Source organism: Coffea eugenioides, chromosome 9 (genome assembly GCF_003713205.1).
Source record: "Coffea eugenioides isolate CCC68of chromosome 9, Ceug_1.0, whole genome shotgun sequence".
Classification (NCBI taxonomy): Eukaryota; Viridiplantae; Streptophyta; class Magnoliopsida; order Gentianales; family Rubiaceae; genus Coffea; species Coffea eugenioides.
Window position 1 is genome coordinate 14635466 of NC_040043.1, and position 26111 is coordinate 14661576.

General features: G+C 34.8%; 2 protein-coding genes across 3 annotated transcripts; one reads left to right on the top strand and one right to left on the bottom strand.

Moving 5' to 3' along the window:
- Positions 1-2425: 2425 nt before the first annotated feature.
- On the top strand, positions 2426-3172 carry LOC113781982 (non-specific lipid-transfer protein C, cotyledon-specific isoform-like). The gene is made up of 2 exons (XM_027327884.1): positions 2426-2792; positions 3075-3172. The coding sequence occupies exons 1-2, from the start codon at positions 2446-2448 to the stop codon at positions 3082-3084; spliced, it is 357 nt and encodes a 118-aa protein (XP_027183685.1). The 5' UTR covers positions 2426-2445; the 3' UTR covers positions 3085-3172.
- Positions 3173-4723: 1551 nt separating this feature from the next.
- On the bottom strand, positions 4724-12693 carry LOC113783174 (uncharacterized oxidoreductase C663.09c). 2 transcript variants are annotated; one of them, XM_027329241.1, is made up of 6 exons: positions 12384-12693; positions 9796-9948; positions 9369-9462; positions 9103-9185; positions 6334-6445; positions 4724-5182 (listed from the first exon to the last, which is right to left on the bottom strand). In XM_027329241.1, the coding sequence occupies exons 1-6, from the start codon at positions 12648-12650 to the stop codon at positions 4947-4949; spliced, it is 945 nt and encodes a 314-aa protein (XP_027185042.1). In that variant the 5' UTR covers positions 12651-12693; the 3' UTR covers positions 4724-4946. The 2 variants fall into 2 exon arrangements, with proteins under 2 accessions (XP_027185042.1, XP_027185041.1); XM_027329240.1 differs by having other exon boundaries at positions 6292-6445; positions 12384-12691.
- Between the last annotated feature and the right edge of the window lie 13418 nt (positions 12694-26111).

The window sequence follows — 26111 nt, forward strand, 5'->3', positions numbered from 1 at the left end:
TAAACTAAGATGCAAAGAGAAGAAGAGTTTTATGACATTATATTATAGTAGAAAGAAACCAAATAAAATTTTCGACCAATTTGGCTGGAAATTCTGTGCTTTAAGATCGCCATTCGTTGTTGAAGAATTGTATCTTATAATTTTCAATGTACAGGATTGCATTAGAATATGTCACTCCCTTTTTTTTTATTTTTGGTAACACGGGTTTTCTTTCTTATTTTATTTTAAATGTGCACGTTTATTTTTAGTCAATTGTTTTTATTAGGTACCTAAATGTTGCCAGGGCATGTTTGGATCTACGTAGAATTATGTAACCAAAAATAACGAACTGGACAAAATCGAAATAGAAGGCATGAAACAATTTTTGGAATAAAAATAATTTTAAAAATCTAGGAAAAAAGAGTGGAGAGTTAGAGATTCAATGAGAGGTTTGAATTGAAAATACCTCCTCAAACAGATAATATATAGATATTTACTCTTGCCTTGACTTATGAGATTTTTTTTTTTGTAAGTAAGAGGTGTTGAATTCAGAATCTACTATCTTACCAGACAACCCAACCCTCCATCTTCTTTTACTTATATCCTTGTTAAAGTACTCTTAAATAACCTAAAAAAATTTTTTGTTTAAAAAACTTTGGACTAACCTGATCTTGCCCCCGAAGCCCGAGTAATAAATAGGTCAAGATTGGCATAACTCCGGCTGAGCTAGTCTCCAGCCAATACCAACCTTCCATCTTTTTTTTTTATGCATAGCGTAGAGCCCTCTATTTTTTTTTCTCGAAAATGTGAGAGGATTTTATTGAATTAGCTAAACTTTATAGTATTTGAGCAACGGCTCAATCATCTTTACAAAAGTGTACCCCGACGCTTAAGAAGTAGCAAAAATTCTCTCCTCATCTCTAAATGTGTTTGACGCGTAAAGCCCTCTCAGTAGGCCAAATTTTGCTTGTATATATAGATTAATCTATTAAGGATAACTCCTGAGCCTTGACCTCACCAAAAGGACTTATAGTGCAGGAAGGATATAAAGGCCACTCATATATGGGACAATAGAATACAATTACAAAAGAACCTTCTTATGATGCATAATTTAATTATCTTACCACCTAAAATAAGCAAACAAGAGTAACATGCTAATTAAATACCTAGGTCAATAGATTTTCCACCCTATTCTTGAAGATTTATTAGCATCAGCATGCAGTTTGGAAGCTTTGAACAAGAATAAAATGACACCTCTCTCTCCTCTCTCCCTCAACACAAGAGACCTATTTCTGCAATTCTGCTTCTTTGCATTTTGCAAGACTAGCATTTTTTTTTCTTATCCTTTTAATTGTCTTGAAGGGTAAATTAGGGAAGTGATGTTAGTGCTTCCAAAGCAGCCTCTCATACCCTAATTCACTCACGGACTAAAATGTCATCACAGAATGCTAGAGGCCATATATATGGGGGTGCAAATATCAATTTTGAACACATTAAACTTCAGCACTAGGGTTGCTAATGAATCGAATCGCTTGCGAGCTGCTCGAGTCGATCGAATCGCTTGTGAGCTACTCGAGTTAAAGCTCGACTCGAACTCAGTCAACATCAAACTCGAGTTGACCAAGTCGAACTCGAGTTCAAAGATACTCAATTCGTTAGCTCGCGAGTCGGCTCGATTATATATTTTTATTTTTTATCTTAATGGTAAAATTACATATATATATATATATATATATATCCCTAATATTTTATTAATCGTTAAGAAAAATTATTATTTTATTTTTTAAAAAAAATAAAATAATTATTTTTTATTTTTTAAACTCGAGCTCGAGCTGTTATATTGAGAACTCATCGAGAGCTCGAGCTCGATAAAACTAAGTCAAAAATCAATTTGATTAGGTCAAAACTCGACTTGACTGGGCTCGTTTGCAGCCCTACTCAGCACATGATATTCAATAGGTCAACAGCCAAAGAAGGTGCATTACCATGCAGTTGTAAAGCTAATTAAAGTGGACAAAGAAAAGAACCCTCCCATATACTTTAAGTACTTAACCTATAATGCTATAATCCTCCCTGATTTGCTCATCTAATATCAAAACCAACTATACAATAGTAGAATTTTCACCCTCTTGTCCAAAACCTATTAGCATTTACATAACGCTTATAGCTTTACTGGTCTAGCTAATTGAAAATAACCCTTGGTATTTACTTGTTCTGATTTAGACTAGACAATATTCACGAATGGGGCTACATGATTTCATCAATCCCAATGGCCAAAACCTGAAAATGTTATCCAATTAATCGTCCTAGGGAAACTCAAAGCCACAATCTCCAACGTTCAAGACTATCACAAGCCTTCTCTATATAAAGGTCACTTACCCCTTCACCAATTCCATCAATCTTCAGCAACCAAGTTACTCTACACATACATCTTCAATTTTGCTCACACAGTAAAGAAAATCAACCATGAAGAGCCTTTGCTTCTCAATGATCTTGATCCTCTCTCTTCTCTTTGCTGTTGCTCATTTGAGCAATGCAGCAGCCCCAGATTGTGGCACAGTTGCCGCGAAGGCTGCAGCTTGTGTGTCATTTGCTCGAGGTAAGGACACAAAGCCAGCTGCTGCATGCTGCACTGGGCTGCAACAGCTTGCTCAGACTGTCAAGAACGTTAATGATAAGAAGGCTATCTGCAGATGCCTCAAGACAGGTGTCAAGAGCTTCCCTGGTGTTCAGGACAAGTACTTGAGGAAAATCCCTGCTGCTTGCCGCATCAATGTTGGCTTCCCTGTCTCCATGAACACCAACTGTGAGGCGTATGTGTGACACTCTTTTCTACTTTTTAGTTTAGTACTAGTTACTTTTACAGGGTTGATCGTAAAGTAATATGGACTATCTCAGATAAATTGTGGACTCCAGAAGGGAAAGTTTATGTGGGCTAACTTTTTTTTTTTTTTGGTGAGATAATCTGTATAAATTTTTGATACAGCTTTTTTTTTTTTTTTTTTTGCATTACTTGAGTTCCAAATTGTAGATATTGGTATTTGTTTGTTTTTCACTATACAGCAATGCTCTAAAACTTAATTTTCTATTTGCAGGATCCACTGAGATGCTTTGGAAATTTGAAGCATGGATTGGCAATTTGTCAATCATAGGGAGTAAGATTTGAATAAAACACTTGTACTGAGGACCCTTGGATTGGGGCCTTTCTGATGTACCATTTGGTTGTTTTAGTAACTCAATTTTCTTGAGCATCATAATTCCACATTTTCTTTACTTCTGGATCAACCTTCCATTCAGTGTGTTTAAATTTCTAATAATTTTCTTGCTGTTTTTTGGAATCTTGATTAGTTTCCACCAAGTGGTCCATCTATAGAGTCTTACTCTCACTTCAGGTAAAACTATAGTGTCATTTGGATGAAGAATACCATTGGGAATAGAAAAACGAAATGTTTCAAACTGAAAATCAGGAAGGGGTAGATTTAACTATCAATCAAACGGAGACAACATAAACAAAACCCAAAAAAAAAAAAAAATCGAAGACTGCAAAATTTGATTAGAATTTCAGGGGTTCTAATGCCATTAATTTTGGCTAGATAATCTACCATGTGGCCTCATCACTGGCTGGTATTTGGAATATATTCAGAAAATAGAACTACTTGTACAAGAAAATATGTTCTTGCATTTGATTCGAAATGAAAAGAGAAGGAATGGTAGCATAGTTGAGGTATAACATAGGAACTAATATCCTTTCCAATCCAATTATCCCATTTTTATTTTCCTTTATACCTTTTGCATTTAGCCCTTTTTCTCTATCCAATATAAGAGTTAAAAGGCAGTAATCTACAATTTAAATTTACAGAAAAAGAGAGGAAAACAAGCCAAGCTTAAGCCTATGATTCTGATGATGCAAATCTTGACAAGGACATGTGAGTTCTTGGACATGAAATTCTCATATGCTCATCATTGAGCATTCTTTTACATTTTGCATTTAGTGCTAAAGAACAATTGTGGAGACTTTGATCGACTATAAGATTCTATTATCTTTAAGAGTCAACAGCAGAAATCTACTGAGCTGAATAACCACCTCCAAATTACCTTAAAGATTAAACATGATCAAATGCACAGAAAGAAAGTCGACTTAGAACATTGGTGGACCAAACATGAGAAAATACTAGAGAAATCAAATATTTTTCTATTATTTTCTCATGTTTGATTGAATTTTTTGAAAATATTTTCCTCACAACTAACAACAATTACTGCAAAATTTATGTCCTTTTGGAGATACATGATACATCCACCAATATGTGAAGTGCTGCATCTATTTAAAAATATCCATCGATGTATATTAGAGAAAGAGATGAAGAGGAATCGTAAATTTTGTGTGTGAGAGTGAAAAAGAAGATCCAACCAAGAATCATAGATCTGTGTGTGAGAGCGAGAGTAAAAAGTAGATCCAACAAGGAATGGTAGATTCGTTGCTAGGGAGAATAAGTAGGAGAAAAAATGGTTATAGAGGCAAAGGCTTTGTTTTGGAAGAGCAAACAGTGTTAGAGTTGGAAAAAACCTTCAGTAGAAGCTTTGCAGAAGCTGTTTTCCATTCGATCGGGTAATACCTTCTCCCTAGGAAAAAGTTTTCTGGACGCTTTTTGCAGCCAAACATCAGAAAAAAGGAAAAACATTTTCTGGAAAAAATTTTCCATCGAAACAAACAGGCCCATAATTCCTTGGTATTTAGTTCTCCAAGAGACAAAAATAGGAATGAATATATTGATTAAAATTTGCAACAGTAACATCATTCGTGTAAAAAGTAAAAACTCTCGAGCACTAGTAACTTGGTAAACAATACAACCAAACACGAGCTACTTCAACATGGCGCATGTTTGCACCCCGTCTCCCCTCCCCCCTCTCAATTCATTCCGCTCATAGGAACCAAAAGGTAATTGTAATTTTTGTATCTGTTAGCTGAATTACCAGGAGATTTCTGAACCATCCCAGGCAAAAAATTTGCCATTATCAGGGTTCTTTGCATTATTAATGATGCTCAACAGTTTCTGCACTGAGAACTCTTTGGAGAAAAGCTTGTCTTCTGGAACATTTCTCTGAAATGGTCTCGAGAGATCTGTATCGACTGTCCCAGGATGCAAGAGCAGGCATATAAGTGGATCTTTTCTACGAGCAAATTCCACACACATTGTCTTCGTCACTGCAAGTTTCAATTAGAAATTGAGAAATTTAGAGCACATGCATGAGGTGGACCATGCAAATACAATTGTAACAGTCATACTTCCCAAGGCATATTACTCAGTGCAAAGTATGGGTGACATATTGGTGTAGAATTGAATGTCTGTATGAGGTAGAATCTTGCTGATCTTTCAGATCAAAAGCATATCATCTACCCAAACCATTTGTTTGTGAGGCCAAATGTAGTCATTTCACTCAGGCCAAAGCAACAATGAATGCATATCAAGCTTTTAAGCCCATAGTAGCTGTGAGAAATGAAAACAAAACAAAAGTAGATATGACTTCATTACCTCATGAAATCGACATAATTATCTCACTTGGTACCTAATTGGCTTTAAGGTATAACTACATTTGGAAAAAACCATTAGGGTTGAGCGTCCCTTAACAAACAGTACTAAACCTCAGCTTTTTACAGCTGTTTTTGAGGGTGTTTTTAAAAAATTTTACTGTAGCAGAGTTTTTAGAGTATATTTTGGAATATATTTTGGAATATTTAAGAGTAGTAGAGTTTTTAAAATATATTTTGGGATATTTTTTAAACATTAAAAAAAATTAAGACTACTTTTTAAAAATTTTTATAGTATTTGAAAAACTAATTTTTGAAAAACTCAATGATCCAAACAGAGACAGTACTAGTATTTGGACAGGATGATAGGAAAATGACATTGAAATGCTACTTGTTACATAGGAATATCAGCAGATGGAAGGAAAATATGGACGAAAATGATATTCTTTCCCCTCATATGAGTTCTAGACTAGAGAAATTCTGTCTGCTATACCATATTTTACTTTGTGGGATTTCACTGTATGCAATAAGTCCCCAAACCAGATCCCAAGACCTAGATTAACAGATGGTTCGATTTGAACATGATGAAATAAAGCTTAGATAATCATACTTTTCAAACATAGTAAAGCAAATAAGATTCCTTCTCTAATAAAAAGCAAAGCACGGTTTGATGGTTAAAAAGTATTAATGTTGTGCAGAACTGGTTGAGGAAAGCAAAGCTTTTTCAATGAAGTCTCAAGAAGCAAATGAAGTAAGAAACCCATGAAAACAAAGTCAGATCATACACTGATTAAGTGCTGCCTTTGATGCACGATATGAGTGCCAACCTCCAAGTCGATTATCTCCAATTGATCCTACTCTGGCACTTAAGTTTGCCACAACAGCAACCTCTCTTTCAGTCCCAGAGCCACCTCCAACCTTCAGCAAAGGCCACATGTGCTGTTCATGCCAATCATAAGGATCAATTCAGACAAGATAGTGAAGACCCACATCAATAACAGTAGAATGGAAATTTATCTGCCTTGCTTACAAGTAATATGAAAATATGGTCTTTAACCAGCAGAAAACTAAAGCCTTTCCTCATGTGCTCAGAAAAGTAATCACCATAAGCGCCATAAGCTCATCCACTTTTGTTCTCTTTCAATTTCAATATTCAGGTAGCTTTGAGTTATTTTCCAAATTTGGCAAATAATTTCTCCCCACTCCTACCCTTTCTCTCTCCATCGTTACAAATAAAAACTTGATATGCATGAGCACAAGAATTTCTAAATTCATGGGTTGAGAATTCAGATATCAAGCAGGCAATGGGACTATACCTCTGTAAGAGCAAGCAAAACTCCATTACCAAAATAGCACAAAAGAATTGATCTAGAGAATCCTCCTAATTAAACCATTTTTGCTAATCAATAACTTCATTAATCTTACCTTTCAAGCATTAAGGATTCTTTCACTTATCAGAGAGAAAATATGTTTATCATCTAAACCTGCTGCTAATTGCTCAAACTGAACACAGGGTGTATTCTGCACCATGATAATTAAAATTATGCAAACCTCTTATAAACAATACGTTGAATACCTAGGAAACTTAAACAGTGATGTTTTACTAAGTTTTATACTTCTTCCAGATATTGGGTCCGAAATTTTCCCAATGAGCAAGAAATAAATGTTCTAGCCTTCCATATTTATTCCTTTTATTGCTACTGATTTTATTTCCAAATGTCAGCATTCCAGGGGGAATTTTAATTGTTAAACAACAGGAATTCTGTAGAGAAGAAACTAATTACTTTCAAAAGTTTACTTGAAAGATTATCCAACTGTATATGTCACTGGACATAAGAATTCCACACGTTTCTAGATATACAACTGACTTTACCTGCCTGATATGACTTGTTCTTACTTCTAAAAATTATTACAGATATGAATATAAGGTAAGCACTACCAAATCCATCATGATGAAATTTGTTAGCCATCCATTCTCTTTCTTCTTTGGAGTCTATCCAGGAGATGGATTCTAATTGTGTGCATTTGTAAACAAGTGTGTGTGTGTGGTGTTGGTTTTCTTTTTCTTTTTTTTGGGGGGGGGTGGGGTGGGGGGGGTTAGAGAGAGAGGATTTGGCCCAGAAGGATCAAGTCACTTCGAAGAAAAAGTTAATGTCCTCTACATGACGTACAGTCACTCAAGGTTTTCTCATTTTTCCTTTTGGCTTAGTATAATTCAAGAAATAGTTCTTTAGGAAGCTCAAATCCAATGGCAGCCATAGCTTAATAACTAGAGCAATAATATTTCAAAGGGATTGCATCCAAACATGCAAAGGAAAGCATGAAAATTACTCTGAATAAGCTACTAAACTCTACAAACCATTGCCAGACCAGTCATGCATTTTTTCTAAAATATGGTCATTTTGTATTTTTCATTCCATTTTTGTGATTTGTTCATTTAGCGGTTCTTCTTGAATTTCATTATAAAACATGATAGCAAAAATTGCAGGAATAGGAACTGATTTTCAAGAATTACACGAAGAAAGAGGTTATCAGGAAATAGGTTTAAGGAGTACAATAACCTAGGATTTACCAGAACCACCTTGAAAAGTTAAGGAATCATGCCTAAGAAGAAACTGTATCACACCACATCTAGAAACATATTCTATCAATTTCTCAATGAATATGAGTTGCATCTCCTTTCATAGAGAAGGTGTACATTGCATTGCCTGCTTGTTGATTTTACCTCACTATGCCTGGGTCACATCAACTAAAGGGCTTCATTGTTAATTTTGACTGAAGAGTCCCAGTTTTACAAGGAAATACCAACCAAACAAGCTTGAAGTTGTCAATTAGTACAAGTAACTAAGTCTTGGACATTGTAGCAGGCAAAAGTGTTGACCATAGGTACAACAGAAATTCAAATGGACCTCCACATTCTGCACCATTTGTGAGCAAGAACATTGCAGACATCAGCCTTTATTGATCCTCAGAGAATGGTAAGACTTGAATGCAATGAGCAGATAAAATGGGGCATGCTACATGCCAGTTGTATTGAACTTATCTCAAGAAATTGAGATACTGACCATTCAGTAAGGAACTATCATGAAAAGTACAACTAAGATATGCCACAACCAAATACGTCATTCATAAGCATATCTCTAGATATTGAATATTGAAATCAGTGAAGAACCACAGAAATGATATTCTAACAAAAACCATAAGCTTCTTTCCATAATTTCTTCCTTCATCTATGCCAATGATATATGAGTTTAATGTTTTCCATGAGCCTTTTGATCCATCTGTATGAGGCTAAACCTAACGTAAAAGGCTCAGAGCAATAGGAAACATTTCATCTTTTCTATTTGTTTCTTTATGCATCGATGAGGACAAGAATAGGTTTTATTCTTATTCCAAAATCAGTTCTCCAAGATACAATTGTAAGACAAGTAATTGGTGTGCCTCAAAGGCCAAGGCTAGATTACAAAAAGGGAATGCTGGAGGTAATGGCAATTTAATTTCTGTTATTGACACTCAAGTGATGACTTGAAAGTTTGTTTAATCATGTAACCAGTAGTAAGATACCCTTTTGTCTATTAAGAGCTAATTGTACCCACCTTGGTGACCAGAATAGGACCGACAGCATTAACTTCATATGCAAGAAGCAAGGACGACTGTTGCACTTTGCTCAATGTAGTTTCTGTACTGGTAATTAAAGAAACAGGTCATCAATTTGCTGACTCTACCACATTAAAAATTTTAAGCTGGCAAAAAAAAATCTGACTCAAATGTTTGCTTTTGTTGTGTGTCAGTGAGACCAAATTTTACAGAGCTTTGAAAATTTGATGATAGGCAATGGAGAACAATGAAGAAATATTCACACCTGGATGCAGAACATCAGGTATTGAGAGAATTCCGGATGTATTGATAAGAAGGTTTAGAGAGCCATATTTGTTTCTGACAGCATTAGCTGTTTCCTGGAAAAGAGCGGAAGACAACAAATAGGTCACTGATCACAGATGATAGTAATGAGACGTTTCCGAATAATCCTAGATTCAGACCCATTACACACCATTGAAGAAATTAACACTTCCATTTACTTCAAAATGACATCTTCCCTGAGATTTTCAAATTAGCCTTTTGTCATTGAAAAAGTGGATAACTTCACATAGAAATTAAAATTTGCCTGCTAGGCTCAAAATTATTCCCCCAGGTCTTACGCTAGGTTTTTGCATTCCCCCCCCCCCCCCCCCAAAAAAAAAATTAGTCAACCACTGTACTAGAGCATGTGATAAGAGGACTTGAAGTACCTCCATAGTGCTTTCAATTGTTACATCCAACCTCTGTATGTCAAGCCTTTCAATGAACTTATTTTTCAATTCCATTAGCCCTGTTGCAGCACTAGGATTACGGCATGTTGCAACAACATATCCTTCATCCCTTGTCTCTAACAACTGTCTAACCTGACAACGAAGAAGCAATTACTACCTTACTGTATAAATGACTTGTAAGAGAACTGCGTCAAAGCACCAACTTCCCATTTGAATAGTCCAAGAAAGTACAGTAAAACATGAAAAGACTTCTGTGTACAAAGGACTTCAGGGAATTACATCAGCAGGAAATTGCTTCTTTTGGAGCAAGAAAACAAATAATATTTTTTTTTACCAGTACTAGCCAACTACTTGACCCAAAAAAAAAACAGCAAACTAAAATGAACTTCAAGTTTTAAAATGAAACTTGCAAGTCACGTGAAAATGATACCAAGACACAGTGAACAGAGAAATCATTTACGATGCCTTCAAAAATAGGAGATGCCTGAAACAGAAACCGATATGTGAAAAATCACTAGAATCAGTGCAATGCAAATTGTCATGCCAAAGAAAAAGCAGCTATAAGGTAAGGACCGTCTTTTTTATCACTTTCAAGATTTAAAACCATCGTGCAAATCCTCATACGATTTCAACTATTTTGAGAGGGCTTTCAAATTTTGAACAAAAGCAATGAAAAAGATTTGGGATTCACCTCAAGAAGCATCTACATGAATAATTGTAAAGCTTGACTTATAGGAAGTCCTACATCTAATGTTTGATATTTAATTGGATATAAATAGTAGAAAGATTACAGAGTGCTCAAACAGAAAAACGCAAAAAAAACACACTCACACGCACGCACGCACACTGAAAGTTATCCCATTTGTTACATTTTATCAGCATCAATCCAGGCAGTTGCTGCCTAATCAAAATTTGACAGTGTCATGGAGAAGCAAGAATTTGAGGCACCTTTGTCGAGACATGAATGGGAAAACTTCCTCCTCCAATCTGTAAAAGCTATTATGGGAACGTTTTAATCTATCAACAGAAAGAACTTATCACAATTCTGCTCAACAGAAAGAACTTATCACAATTCTCCTCAAACAGTTGGTAATCTATCAACAGAAAGAACTTATCACAATTCTGCTCTAATGATGCTAGGGTAAAATGCAGCATCTAAAAATGGCAGCCAGTGCCAAGAAAATAACTGGGGCACACTTGGTGCATTTTTGGAAGTCCAAAGCAGGAAATGACAGAGGCCCAATTTTTAGTGTGTAATCCCTCCAGAATGCAAGACATTTTTCTGCTTTTGGACTTCCAAGAAACGAGCTTTATGTATGGGTATTAAAAAAAAATCAATATTTGTTGAGCATGCATGTCAGAGTGCTTCTCATTTTAACTATTTTAGTATCTTAGAAGCCTTGTAGATTCTTCCAAGTTTTTGTGTCGCAAAGCCAAATCAGACCTATGATTTTATTATTTCATGTTAATTACTGACTTTATCTCACAAAAAATTAAGTGTTTGACTATATTGCTACAAGCAATAGACAATTACGGAGAAATCATTAACCAGATTACAGTTTCTAAAATTTCAGTTGACCAGAGAGAAGGTTATGTATTGTCGTGAAACAGAGATAAATGCTGTAGATAATTCGCAAGTTTCTTGTTAAAATTCCCCCTCTCCCTCCAACCTGTTTCTAGCACCACCATATTAACATATGTTGCCCCCCCCCCTCCACCCCAATCCTCAAGATTATAACTTTCTGAAGTTTAAGAAATAAAACCCAGAAATCTACAATTACTACATAATCCCACCTTTACTATAACTCAGTCCCCACTGGACCCAATTAACAAATGTTGCACAATTATCAGTACATTGTGGTCAACAAAAATATCTTAACACCAGGAGTTTTGTCCAATGAGTTCATTGTGTAAGGATGTTTAACCAGCATTTAACACACTTGATATCTTGCATTCCACTCCGAGCTTATATTATCTCTCTATAGGAGTTGAAAATGGTAACAACAGCAAAACTATGATCATTTGAACTTCAGTTTTGCGAAGGTGTATAAGTTAGATTTCCTATCAGTTTGTAAGTCCCATAGCAAGTGCAAGAAGTCTCCACATTTCCAAAATAAATCAGCATTAGCGGGCTCAGTCCTATATATTCACTCAATAAATCTAGGCCCAATCAACTATCCATTACAGCTACAGGAAAAAATGATAGCAAACGAATTTCTAACAAATGATGCCACAAGAGAGCAAATTAGAGTTTGTGTTTGATATGAACAAATGTTGAACCAGAAGAACAATTGTGAAATGAATTTTCACTACTCAAATCTTCCACATTAACCCACTTAAACCAACATTAAATCAACCACCGGCTCAGTAATATGGCTTTTCCACAAGAAGTTATTATCCAAAAAAACAAACAATTTTGCCTAAAACGCAACAATTTTGCTCATCACACATACTAACAATGCTTAACAAAACTCTTACAGAACTGGCAAACAGATCAAGAAAATCCAATCCTTGAATTGAAAACGGAAAATCAAGAAAATGGGTTCAGAAACGGAAATTAATCTCACAAATTCAAGGCCAATCCCTCTTGAGGCTCCTTGAACCATTGATACACCGCCATCCCATTTGGGAACAGAGGATGCTGAAGTAGAGGAGGAGGAGAATGTTCTTGAGGTCGCCAAGTGTTTGAGTAAAGGCCTCAAAACGCCGTTGCTAAGGCGATTTAGCTTCATGGCGGGTTGATTCAGGTGGGAATGGAATAAATCGGCAGTTTCCAATTGAGGGAGCGTTGTGTGGGAGTGGCAGAGCGAGTGACGTGGTTGAAGTAGCTGCATGGCATGGGGATGTGGGGGAGAGAGTGCCAGATGGGCTCAACAAGATGACTGGCAACACAAAATTCTTTGGAAATACTTATGGCTTTGGGGTGTTCTTGACCTTGGATACTGCTTTTTGACAGATGTTTTTACTAGGATTTTCTCGTTTGCTTTTATGCTTAAATATTAGATGATGAACTCAAAAAAAAAAAACATGTTACTAGATCATGCTAGAAATTTTCTTTTCCTTTTTCTTTTTCTTTTTGATGATATGGCTTGTTTTTAATTAATTATTTTAACTGATTATAGATTCTAATTTTAAATAATCAAAATTTGCGATGTTGTCGATTGCTTTTTAAATTATTTTGATTATAAAACAAAATTTGTAAAATCTAAAACAGCCAACAACAAGGCCAAAAGATGGAGTATTAGAGTTTCTAGTAAGTGAAAAAAGTTGTAATTTCTGTTAATTCTGATTAAATCATTGTCTGTACCATTATGTTTAAAAAGTCGATGGTCTATCCACTGCTTGTAAGCAATGTTTTTAAACTCGGACCGGTCAGTGAACCGGAGAGGTGGCCGGTTCGCGGTTCGACCGGTCCGACCGATCCAACCGGCCGGTTCAAAGGTTCACTGTTTTTTTTTTTTTTTTTTTTTTTTTTTTTTTTTTTTTTTAGTGTTAAGTACTAAGCAGGTTTCATTCTACACTTGAACTTTACCAACATAACTTAATTTAAGTTATGATAATAATAAATTTTCTAAAAGTTATACACAAAACATGGAATGATAAATATAATTAAAATATCATAATTCACCACAAGTTTTCATAAATACATTATAAACATAAATAGATACAATCCAAATGTGCACCAATTATCACAAATAAAAACACAAAAAATAAATAAATTAAATATTAAAATTCTTTTACAACCCTTAAAAAAATCCATAAAAGAGTTCAAGTTAAGACAAACTATTTGAATAGCAAACTTTTATCAGTGGCATGATAAGCAACCACACCACCTTCACAATTTCATCAACTTAAGCTGAAAAAGTTAAAATTTTATTATAAAAATATAAATCTAATTGCTCAAACTAAAAAAAACTAAAAAATTTTGAAAAACAAATATACAGTTAAACACATAAAAAATTAATTGCTACTAAACATTACTAATTAACATGTTATATTAAATTCAATGATCCTATACCATTAATTATTTTAAATTCAATTATCAATAGCTTCGATTATGTGCCAACTACCATATTTTTGACCAACCCAATGTTATTATTTGTAATTCCTACCCAATTCCTACACGGATGTGCACTACTTTTGCAAAAATTTCATCCTTAATTAATCGAATAAAAATAAAACAAAAATGAGGGAAACATATGAAAATTGAGGGGAAAAAGAAGAAAATGCAAAAAATCAACTAAAGATAATAATATAGAAAAAAACCTTGAAAAGAAAAAAATTAAACTTACTAAAATGTTGGAAAACAAGAAAAGTTGAAATTTTCAACTTGTTTACAATCTGCTAAAGATAATAACCTGATAATAATGGTGAAGACTTGAGAAAATCTTGTTGTGGATATTTGGGTTAAAAATGGTTAAGAAGAAAAAATTGAAAAAAAAAATAAGAGAAGAACTTGATGTTTTAATATATTTTTTAGTCAAGTAAAATTCTCAACAAACTTAAGTATAGTCTAGCGGTAAGATTGTCATATTTAAACTTGGAGACCCAGGTTCGAATCTTAGCTACACCATTCTTGATATTTTGTTGAAGAATTTTAAAAACCGCCGGTTCACGGTTCTTAACGGTTTGCACGGTTCGTCCGGGTTTCAACGGTTCTCCATGAACTTCCGGCTTTAACATTAGACCGGACCAGTGACATGGCCGGTTCGCGGTCCAACCGGTCGAACCGGCCGGTCCGGTCCGGTTCTGAAAACATTGCTTGTAAGCAGAAAATTTCATCGGAAATTGGGTAGGTTGTGCATTCATAAACAAGTATGTCTGCGTTCAGAAAAGAATATGGAAGCAACGTGGCATAGTGTTTTCAAGGCTGTGTGCGGATTGCTTGTACTTGGAAAAATTAGTTTTTCAAATGCAAGTCTATAATAAGACGTGTCAATAATATATGAAAATACGTCAAATATATTTGATCAAAAATACCAAAAAAGTAATGGAAAAACCACCACCCCTTACTCATTTCACCACCACGTCACACATATTGCCATCGTCTCCCTCTATCACTGTCAGACACTTACTATCACCTCCTCTCTCCAGATCTGGGAAAGACGAGAAGTTGGAGCGAGGTTAGGAGAATGAAGAAAGGTGGAAAGAATAAGGGAGGAAGAAGAGGACGGAAGGAGAATAAGAAGAAAGGGGGAGAGAAAAGGGGAAGGAGAAGTGTGGTCGGCGGGATTTGGGGGAGGGACGAGATGAGGAGGCAGTAACAATGGCAGAGAGGTGGGGAGGGGATGGCCTGAGTTTGAAGTAGAGTAAGGAGAAGAACAAGTTTTGAAATTTTAAAAATACTCTAAAAGAGTTCTAAATTTTGAAAACACAAACAAATACAATTGTATAGTAATTTTTTTTTTAAAATGCCAAAAACATCTAATCCATAAAAGGCCCCATGTTAATTGAGGAGTTAAAGTTGATTGTGAATTCCTTACAAACTAGTTGTGAATCAAGGCAAGGGAAGGCAGGATGTAATAGGATTGGGGCTCATGCACCGTGGTATAATTCATCCAATAAAAAGATGGAGTATTGCATACTATTTGCACATATTTATCCAAAATACTGTTCAAGAAAGTTATTGGATTTAAAATTCAAGAAAATTAGGATCAATTTTATTTTACATCTCTTAATTATATCTCGATTTCTACATTGGTTTCTAAACTATAAATTGGGATAATTTAATCCTTAAACTATAAAAAAAATATCCCACTTAGGTACGATGGCTAACTGATTTTCCAAAAATAAGCGGAACATTAGTCAAGCAAGCAAACATGGTTGCATGTAAAAAGGGCATAAAAGGAAAATTGAATTAAACAACAAAAAATCCCAAAATTAAAGGGAAGAAAGGAGTTAGAGACCGACGTAGGAATTGAAGTATAATATAGGACCAAAGTTTTCTAATTTAGAGTTTAGAGACCAAAACAAAAATCATGCCATAATTTAGAGATGAAGGTATCCTAATTTACAGTAAAGAAACAAAGTGAAGATTCGAGTATAATTGAAGGGTATAAAATGAAATTAATCTACAAAATTATTGTAGTTAAAGTTTTCAAAGTAGGACTTGCACTAGATCAGGTCCGTCCAAACTCGATCTCTTTGGCCCGCTAAAACTTTACCTATTCTAGTATAAAATTGGGTTGGACTTAGGGGCTGTTTGGAACTTGGTTTTTAGCCAAGTTTGTATTATACTCGTTTTTTAACAATTTTTTCTACAGGGACCCCCAAAACTTATCAAAATTTTTAACCTACACACTTTAAAATTATCCAAAACACCAAAATAAAATCCCTTTCCCTTTTCTTCTTCTTCCTCCCCCACCCCAACCCAACACCACCTCCGTTGCCGGTCACCACCTCCGCAGCCAGTTCCGGCGCCTATCACCTCTTCCGGTGCCGTTTTTTTTTCTCCCTCCCTCTCCCCCTCTTCCTCCCCTGCCATCCTCCCCCTTTGCCCGATTTTGATCCCCTCTCTTTTTTTTCTCCCTCTTCTCTCCCCCTCTCCTCCCCCACCACCCTTCCCCTCTGGCCGATCTGGTCGCGAGACCAGATCGCACCGAGGGAGGGTGAGGGTGGTGGGGGAAATGGAGGAGAGGGAGAGAAGGAAAATTGCAAAAATAAAAATAAAAATTTCCTGTTGCTGCTTCGGGCGAGGGAAGGGGGATGGGGAGAGGGGTGGCGGGGGAAGGAAGGGAAAGGGGAGAGGGAGAGGTGGCGGGCAGAGGGGGGTGGCGGGGGAGAGGGGAGGAAAGGACAAAGAAGAAGTTCAAGATGAACAACAGCAACAGGAGCAGCTCCGCAGCTATAAAGCCGCCATCTCCAAATGATGAGGAAAAGAAAAGGAGCAGTGGCTCCATCAAACCTGCTTCTGTGCACGAGCCCAGCGATTTCCGTAGTAGTACTACTAGTAGTAGTAGTAGTTTTGGAAATCAGAAAAGCTGGAGTTGCAGTTCCACTAAGGCTGCAGCAGGTGAGGCAGAGGGGTGGCGGGGAAGAGGGGAGGAAAGGGGTGGCGGGGGAAGGAAGGGGATGGGGAAGGGGAATGGAGAAGGAAAAGAAAAAAGAAAGAAAGAAAAAAAAGTAAAAAGAAAAAGAAAGAAAGAAAAGGAAAAGGAAAAAAAGTTTTTTCATCTCACAAAAGTTTTTCTACAACTTCTACAGTGATTTACAGTAAAGTTTTATACAAACACTCAAAAAACTCACCTTTCAAACGGGGCCTTAGTTTGGGATTAGAACTTAGGCATGACTTACAAAGTCAGGTCACGCCAAGTTCAACCCAATCTAAGTTTGGCATATATGACATATACATACTTAGGTCCAATGACATTTGAAAGATATATATTACTCCCTCCCGTTAAAATTGTCATACTTCCTATTTTAGTTTGTCCTAAAATGAATGTCAATTACCATAAATTTGTAGGGAATGATATTGAAGGTTGAGCCAGAGCCAATGTAGAAATATGAGATATAGGCTCTTCCAGTTACCATGAACGGTTACGGTTACGATTCTGATTTCTTTCGGTTATGGTTTCAATTCTTTTAATTATTTTTAAACTCTTGTCGTTATAAAATTGATTCTAAGGACAATGAATGTAGAAAAAATAAAACTTTATTGTATTATCATGTGCAAGAAAAAGATAAAAGATAAAAATTTTATTAAAAAAAAACCTCATTATTGATTAAATTGGATTAGTCTCGAACTTAGATTTAATTATGCTGCTTAGGCTTACTAATGAGATGAGATAAGATTAATTATAAGGCTTAGGCTTACTAATGAGATGGGATAATGAGTTGTTTAGTTAGGATGGGGGTTGTAGGTATTGGGTGTTGATTGTTGATATTGAACTCTAAACTTGTCAAATAAATTTAGGTAACAAGTGTTTTTTAGATGATTTAAACGGGTTCTAAATTGCAGATTTCGGTTCTAGTTCAAGTTTCTGTGATTTTGAACTTAAATTTTTAGCCACGATTATGGTTCCAATTTCGATTTCTAAAACTCGATTTCTATTTTGATTTTTACAAACCACCGATCCAATTTTAGTTCAATTTCGATTCTGATTCAAACTTGAATTGTGGCCACCCTAGCCAAAGGTTTGGAGTTTCAATTCTAGAGTGTATTTATCTTGACTTGGTTTAATTTGATAGAACGGACAAATGAAACTTGCATTTGAGTACGCTAGTCTCCATGTAATTTGCCTCATACACAATGCAGGGCCTAACGGTCATTTTGAAGCAAACAGATACTCCATAAAGTTGTGAAGGATACAGTGTCTCTTAAACTGATGACAAGACTATAGTTAGAAATAGCCAAAAAGCAACGTTAACTAAAACTAATAAAATGTAGCTTGAGTCATATTTAAAAACACTGTCCTAAGAAACTATTTCATGAAGTTGAAATATTTTTCCAAAATTAAACAAGCCTTCTTCTTGTTTATAACAAGAAGGGTCAGAACTTTAGCAAATATCAACTAAATCCAGCAGAGAGGGAAAGAAGGAGAAGAAGAGAAGCAGAGGAGAGGAAGAAAGCTGTCAGGAAGGTATCTACTATCAACTATTGGTGTTATACAAAGTGGAAGCATAGCTGCTCTTTATAGGTAACAGAAAGTGTACGTTGGTGAAAAATAATATCTAACAACGTAAAAAACATGGCTAATTTTCTGTGTAAGTAACGATGGAAAATAATATCTGATAACATAAAATGTGTGTAACTAAAAGCAACGATTAATTTATGCTAACAAATGGTAATATTAAAAGGGAATGTTACGAAACGTACCAGTCTTTCATAACCGATGAAATAAATAATGTTAAAGGTGAACGTTACGTAACGTACCAGACCTTCGGTTATGATAAAAAATTTATTTTCTTAGGGAAGAGTCAAATTTTGATTTGTAAAATCAGTAAAACTCACTTGGGCCGCGTTTAACCATCGCGCAGGGGGGGAAAAATCTGTCAATTTGTACTGAAACGGCCCAACTCAGGTTCATTCTCATGTGCGCGTGCCCACACTAGTTACCAACTTAACATAAGCCCAATAACAAACTACACATTATAAATGATGAGAAGTCATTTTAGTTTTTCGATGTGGGACAAGATCTTTTGAAATATCTCTTTTATTTACAATAATCTCCTTCCTATTTCAAAAGATTTTGGTCAAAAGAAATAGTCTACTGGATTTATTTGGGTGAAATGTAATCAGTTCGGTGTCTTCAGGATTATGAACCAAACTTAAATTGATAAAACATGGCCTACAGAATTATTGATGAAATATGAATTTTTATGAATCAATAACTCTTGATGTATGGTAGAGATTTTATCAATCACACTACAACCCATAACTTGTTGTTATTTTGCACTTTTAGACCGTGGTCTGCCTAGTTATTCATGAGAACTCTAAAGATTTGGCCAATAAATTTTATAGGAGCGGCCTCACTCCACTCTCATATAGGTGAATTCATCAAATGTATATTGTTTCAAATACACCTCCCTAAAGGAATATGAATTCATTAAGAATTTTAAACTCATCCTCACAATTATTAGCAATCAAAGCACTTATCTCTGGAGGGACTTAGATTTGAAGTATTTTACAGTCAATATTGACTTGTTATTACCCATATGAACCTACTTCATGGGATTACCAATCACATAGGTTGGGCTACTGTCTCTATTGATAACTTGTTGGCCTTAGTCCCATTTCCTTTATAGTTTGAAGAATTAATTTGCTTCCTACAGGTTTAGTCAGAGGATCGGCCAAATTCAACTCTGACTTCACAAAATCAATAGAAATAATTTCATCTTTAAGCAGTTGCTTTACGACATCATGTCTTAGTTTTATGTGTCGACTTTTACAATTATATGATTTATTTTTAACAATAGTAATTGCTACTTGACAATCACAGTGTATGCACACAGGAGGCAACAGATCCTTAGTCATAGGAATACTGATTAAGAAGTGTCTTAACTGATCAACCTCAGAACTAGTCAACTCCAAAGTTATAAACTCTAATTCCATGGTTGATCTAGCAATGATTGTCTGTCTAACTGACTTCCATGCTACTGCACCACCACCAAGGGTGAATACATAACCACTAGTGGATTTTGTCTTATTTGAATCCGAGATCCAATTAGCATCACTGTACCCCTCTAATACAGTGAGAAATCCACAATATAAGATACCATAATTCATGGTACCTTTCAAATATTTCATTAGTCTGGCTAATACAAACCAATGTTCACTATTAGGATTGTGAGTATACCTGCTCAGTCGACACACAACATAAGCTATGTCAGGTTTTGTAAAATTCATCAAATGCATCAGACTCTCAATAATCTGAGTATATTTAGACTGAGCAACTGAGTTACCATTATTTTTCTTTAATTAAGTGTTAGCATCATAAGGAGTACTTACCGGTGTCACATCATAATTTTTAAATTTCCTAAGAAGTCTTTCTGTATAATGTTCTTGTGACAATATTATACCATCATTTTTCCTTATGATTTTAACACCCAATATCATTTTAGTTTTATCCAAATCTTTCATATCAAACTCAGAGGATAAGAAATATTTAGTACTATTGACAATATCTATACTTGTAACAAATATAAGCATGTCATCCATATATAGGCTAATTATCACATATTGATTATTCACAACTTTAGTATATACACATTTATCTACTTCTACAGACGAAAAATCGTCTTTCATCAATACTTGATCAAATTTCTCATGCCACTGTTTAGGAGCTTGTTTTAGACCATAAAGAGATTTGATTAATTTACACACTTTATCTTCTTGTCCAGATTCAACACATCCTTCAGGTTGAAACATATAAATATTTTCTTCTAAATCACCATTTAAAAAAGTTATTTTGACATCCATTTGATGAACAACAAGTTTGTGGATAGAAACTAAGGCAAATAAAATACAGGTTGAAACATATAAATATTTTCTTCTAAATCACCATTTAAAAAAGTTATTTTGACATCCATTTGATGAACAACAAGTTTGTGGATAGAAACTAAGGCAAATAAAATACGAATAGAAGAAATTCTTGTTACTGGTGCAAATGTGTCAAAATAGTTAACATTTTGTTTCTGAGAAAATCCTTTTGCTACTAAACGAGTTTTGTATTTTTTTTATAGAACCATCAGAATTATATTTTCTTTTAAAAATTCATTTGCAACTAATAGATTTTGCACCAGGAGGCAAATCTACCAAAATTTGTGTTTTATTTTTCAAAATAGAATCGATTTCTAATTTAATTGCTTCTTTCCAAAACTTGTAATCAGAAGAAGAAATTGCATCAGAATAAGTTAAAAGATCATTGTCGACCAGAAAGGTTTGAAAATCATTCCCATAAGAAAATTTTTTTCTCGGCCTTTTACTCCTTCTCAATTCTTCATTAGGGGTTATTTCTTTATTTCTTTTAACAGGTGCATGAGAAATTTTATTGAATAATGGAAAAATATGTTCAAAAAATTTAGCATTTTTTGTCTTAATAATTGTATTACAATTATGTACATCACTTCTTAAAATAAGAAATCTATATGCAGCACTATGTTCAGCATATCCAATAAACATACAATCAAAAGTTTTAGAATCTAATTTTCTTTTCTTAGGTTCAGGTAATAACACTTTAACAAGACACCTCCATAACTTTAAATATTTTAAATTTGGTTTATAATATTTTCATAATTCATAAGGTGTTTTGCCAGTCTTTTTATGTGAAATTCTATTTTATAGATGACATGCAGATAATATAGTTTCTCCCCATAAATTATTGGGAGGATGAGAACTAATTAACATAGAGTTCATCATTTCTTTTAGTGTCCTATTTTTCTTTTCAACTACTCCATTAGATTCTGATGAGTAAGGAGGTGTTGTTTCAGGTATTTATGCCTTTTTGTTCATAAAACTTATTTAAAACTAAATATTCACCTCCTCTATCTGATCCAATTCTTTTTATCTTCTTATTAAGTTGATTTTCTACCTCAGACTTATCAGATAAAAAAGCATTATGAGTATCATCTTTATTTCTAAGTAAATAAAGTTTAGTATATCTAGAATAATCATCTATAAAAATAACATAATATCTTTTTCCTCCTCTAGTCATAGTTTGTTTTAAATCACCTAAATCTGTATGAATTAGATTTAATAATTCAGTTTCTCTTTGAATAGTTATACAACTTTTCTTGGTTATTTTAGTTTCTGCACATATTTCACATTTTTTCATATCATTATTATTAACACTAGAAAGTAATCCAAGTGATTGTATTTTTTTTATGTAGCTAACATTAGCATGTTCTAATCTAGCATGCCATAAAGAAATTGAATCAATAATATAGGCAGAAGAAGATGCATTTTTATTGATCACATTTGAAATATTGAGTACAAAGAGTCCCTGATTACAGTAACCCTTATCCACAAATACATTATTTTTAGTCATTACAATCTTATCAGATTCAAATGATACTTTCACCCCAACTTTTCCTAGCAATGCTACAGAAACCAAATTTACCCAAATATTCGGCACATGCAGCACATCATTGAGGGTCAAAATTTTTCCTAAAGTGAGTTTTAAGAGAATTTTGTCCTTACCCACAACTTTAGCAGTTCGTGAGTCTCCAAGATAGACCACCTCTTGATCATCCCCTATTGGAATATAGGAGAAAAATGCTTCTCGATTTGCACATATGTGCCAAGTAGCCCCAAAGTCTACTACCCACTCTTGCACATTGACTGCAATGTTGGTTTGAGAGATGACTGCAGCAATTATATCATCTCCTTTGGTTAAATTAACCTTAGGAGGATTGCCATTTACTTTGTTACCTTTCTTTTTGTGCCTACATTGAGCAGCATGGTGTCCTGATTTTCCGCAAACATAGCAAATGCCTTTCTTCTTCTTAAAATTGGGATTATCGGGTTTGTAATTTTGGAATTTATTGGCATACCATTTATTGTTATTTTGAACCAGATTAACTTCGAGTGCCATTTCCCGAGTTTTGACAGTCCTTAACTCCTTCCTACTGGAATCTTCAATCAGAATATGTTTCATGAGCTCATCAATGGTGTAATTTTTCTGCTTGTGCTTCAAGTTGTTTTTGTAGTCAGTCCACGATTCGAGCAACTTTTCAATTAGCATGCCAGCAGTAAATTTTTCAGACAAATTTATGTCTTCACTTTTTAGATCCTCGAATAGCATTTGGTACTCCGTGATTTGCACTTCATTTCTTTGTCTTCTGTCATCTGCCATTGGTTGTATTTTTCCACAACAAATTTTTGTTTAGTGGCGTCTTTAGCGGTGAATTTTGTTATCAAGGCTTCCCAAATTGTCTTAACTTCCTTGCAGCTATAATACACATCAAACAATTCATTTGAAAGTGTTTATAAAATAGTATGCTGACATACCTTATTGGCATATTGCCAAGATTCTTGTGTCTTGACATCCATAGTGGCAGTTGGTTGTGCTTCTGTCAATGCGTAGGCTACTCCATGAACGTTCAGTAGAGAATGCACACATTCTTGCCACCTTTTGAAGTTTTCATTGACAAAAACTTCAATTTGGAGACATCTAGAAAAGATCTTGCCAAAGGTAGTGTGACAGCAACTGAGTCGGATGCAGCTTGTGAAGTGTTAACATTGTCGGAGGCCATAGTTTCTTAGATTGTAGTCAGAAATAGCCAAAAAGCAACGTTAACTAAAACTAACAAAATGTAGCTTGAGTCGTGTTTAAAAACACTGTCATAAGAAACTATTTCATGAAGTTGAAATATTTTTCCAAGATTAAACAAGCTTCCTTCTTGTTTATAACAAGAAGGATCAGAACTTTAGCAAGTATCGACTAAATCCAACAGAGAGGGAAAGAAGGAGAAGAAAAGAAGCAGAGGAGATGAAGAAAGCTGTCAGGAAGATATATACTGTTAGTTGTGGGTGTTATGCAAAGTGGAAGCATAGCTGCTATTTATAGGCAACAGAAAGTGTACGTTGGTGAAAAATAATATCTGATAACATAAAAAACGTGGCTAATTTTCTGTGTAACTAAAAGTAACGATGAAAAATAATATTTGATAACATAAAACGTGTGTAACTGAAAGCAACGGGTTATTTATGCTAACAAATGGTAATATTAAAAGGGAACGTTACGAAACGTACCAGTCTTTCGTAACCGATGAAATAAATAATTTTAAAGGTGAACGTTATGTAACGTACCAGACCTTCGGTTACGATAAAAAATTTATCTTCTTAGGGAAGAGTCAATTTTGATTTGTAAAATTAGTAAAACTCACTTGGGCCGTGTTTAACCCACGCGCAGGGGGGGGAAATCCGTTAGTTTGTACTGAAACAGCCCAATTCAACTTCCCTCTCATGCGCCCGAGCCTACACTAGTTACCAATTCAACGTACATAAGCTTCATAACAGACTACACATTATAAATGATGAGACGTCATTGTAGTTTTCCGATGTGGGACAAGATCTTTTGAAATATCCCTTTTATTTACAACAAAAGCAGCCCTAAAATAAACTACTTGTTACCAACATTGACACTCGTTTGTTTACTAGTAGGGAATGGCAATGACAATCATAATCCAATACCCCTCAATGATAATGGATTTAGTAAGATTCCTTTATTGTAAAACTGATGTTTGATATCTGAAGTAGAATGGCAATCACTATCTCTTTTTTAATTCTTGCTCCTTTTACTTTTTTTTTTTTAAATCTTTCCATCATCTTCCTTATCGTAGCTAATTTTTTGAGGAAATCCCTAGAAAGTCTGAAGCTTGGGCATGGTATAGCAGCAACCCACAATATCTCCTACTACTGAAGTCTTCTTGACCGCCTTCCATACCTCTAAATCATCCAAACCCACAACAATTACACAAAGATTTTATAAAACTGAATTAGGCCCAAAATTCTCAAAAAATATCAAGATTAGATCTGCAGCTCATCAGAATTATAAATTCAAACTTCTTTCTCTCAGCCATCTTACTCTAACCATGTTCATTTTTCTCAAATTTTGTCATGATTTGATCTTTTCAACTCTTCTTGAACACTAGCAAACAAATCCTTCCCCATGTAAATAAATCTTCCCCCCTATTCGTCTCTCTCTTGTCTCTATTTCTTCGTTGCAAGATATTCTCCAACCTCCATCTCAAGGGTGTAGAAAAGTTTGATAAGGAAGAGGGGACTAAGCAAATAGATATTTTGAAGAAAGAGATGAAAAGAAGGATACTTAGAATTTTTTCTTATGTTGAGTTTTGTTTGTTGTATTGGGTTCAATCTAAGAGTCCAACTACAAATAACAACTGAAAATCATGACATTCTTAAATGGTAGTTACGAACATAAAAATCCTAAAATCAAAAAAATAATTCATTTTTAGTTTGTTTTGATCGTTTAACTCGTATGTCGTTTAGCATAAGATTTTTCTTAATTTAATTTTCACTTTAAGGTGGGCTAGATCAGGAATGAAGATGAAAGTGCCCAATTTACTCTATAATAAATCTATGGGATTAGAAGATCTAAAAGCGGATAGAGGCGAACCAAACATTGTGTAAGGGTCTCATTACCCTTTGAATCCCATTGAGAAGGGCAAAACCCCACAACCAAACGGGTGGTATAAATCTTTGACCACCAAGAAGTGAAATGGACATTGAAAGCCTATGTGTAAAAGAACTCATTAAAAGGATTTTAGCGTCTAACAAATCCCAATTTGTCTTGCAGACGAAGAATTAATTTTTTCGTATTCTATGACATCAAAGCATGTTCTTAAGATTGTAAAAAAGGACATGAATTTAATGGCTTTCAGACTAGCTGCCAAGCAGAGCAAATAGGTAAAGACTGGTGCCGGCTCATGTCTTCAAGCTGATGCCCTAGTCTCCTGTCAAGCGTTGAATGGATACAACCCACAAGATAAAAGAAACTAGTAATTAAATTGTATACAAAGACCAAAAGAGCTATACCTTGAAATCTATAAAAATTAGAATCACTTCAGTACAGTCAAAATATGCCTCTTTTCTTTATCCCCACTATATAAATATAGGTACCTCCACAGTAGTTTAGAAATTATACAGTTCCATCTATAGTAGCTTGCATAGACTAAAAAGCAATGGTGTACATGAATATGCCAAAGTGACTCAAGAAACATTTACAAGCAAATTGCTTCGATTAGTCAATTAGTCAATTAGTCACCTAATTTTGGTGGAGGCCGCCCTTGGTCTAATGACATGAAAGACAAGAACATGAAATGATAATGGGCCA

What these genes read in the sequence shown, in the direction of transcription:
- LOC113781982 (XM_027327884.1), top strand. Translation starts at nt 2,446, where the DNA reads ATGAAGAGCCTTTGCTTCTCAATGATCTTGATCCTCTCTCTTCTCTTT.
- LOC113783174 (XM_027329240.1), bottom strand. Translation starts at nt 12,650, where the DNA reads ATGCAGCTACTTCAACCACGTCACTCGCTCTGCCACTCCCACACAACG. An exon ending in GAGGGATTGGCCTTGAATTT is followed by an intron (nt 9,949 to 12,383) that starts GTGAGATTAATT and finishes CTTCGTTGTCAG; the next exon opens with GTTAGACAGTTGTTAGAGAC. An exon ending in ACCTGATGTTCTGCATCCAG is followed by an intron (nt 9,186 to 9,368) that starts GTGTGAATATTT and finishes TTACCAGTACAG; the next exon opens with AAACTACATTGAGCAAAGTG.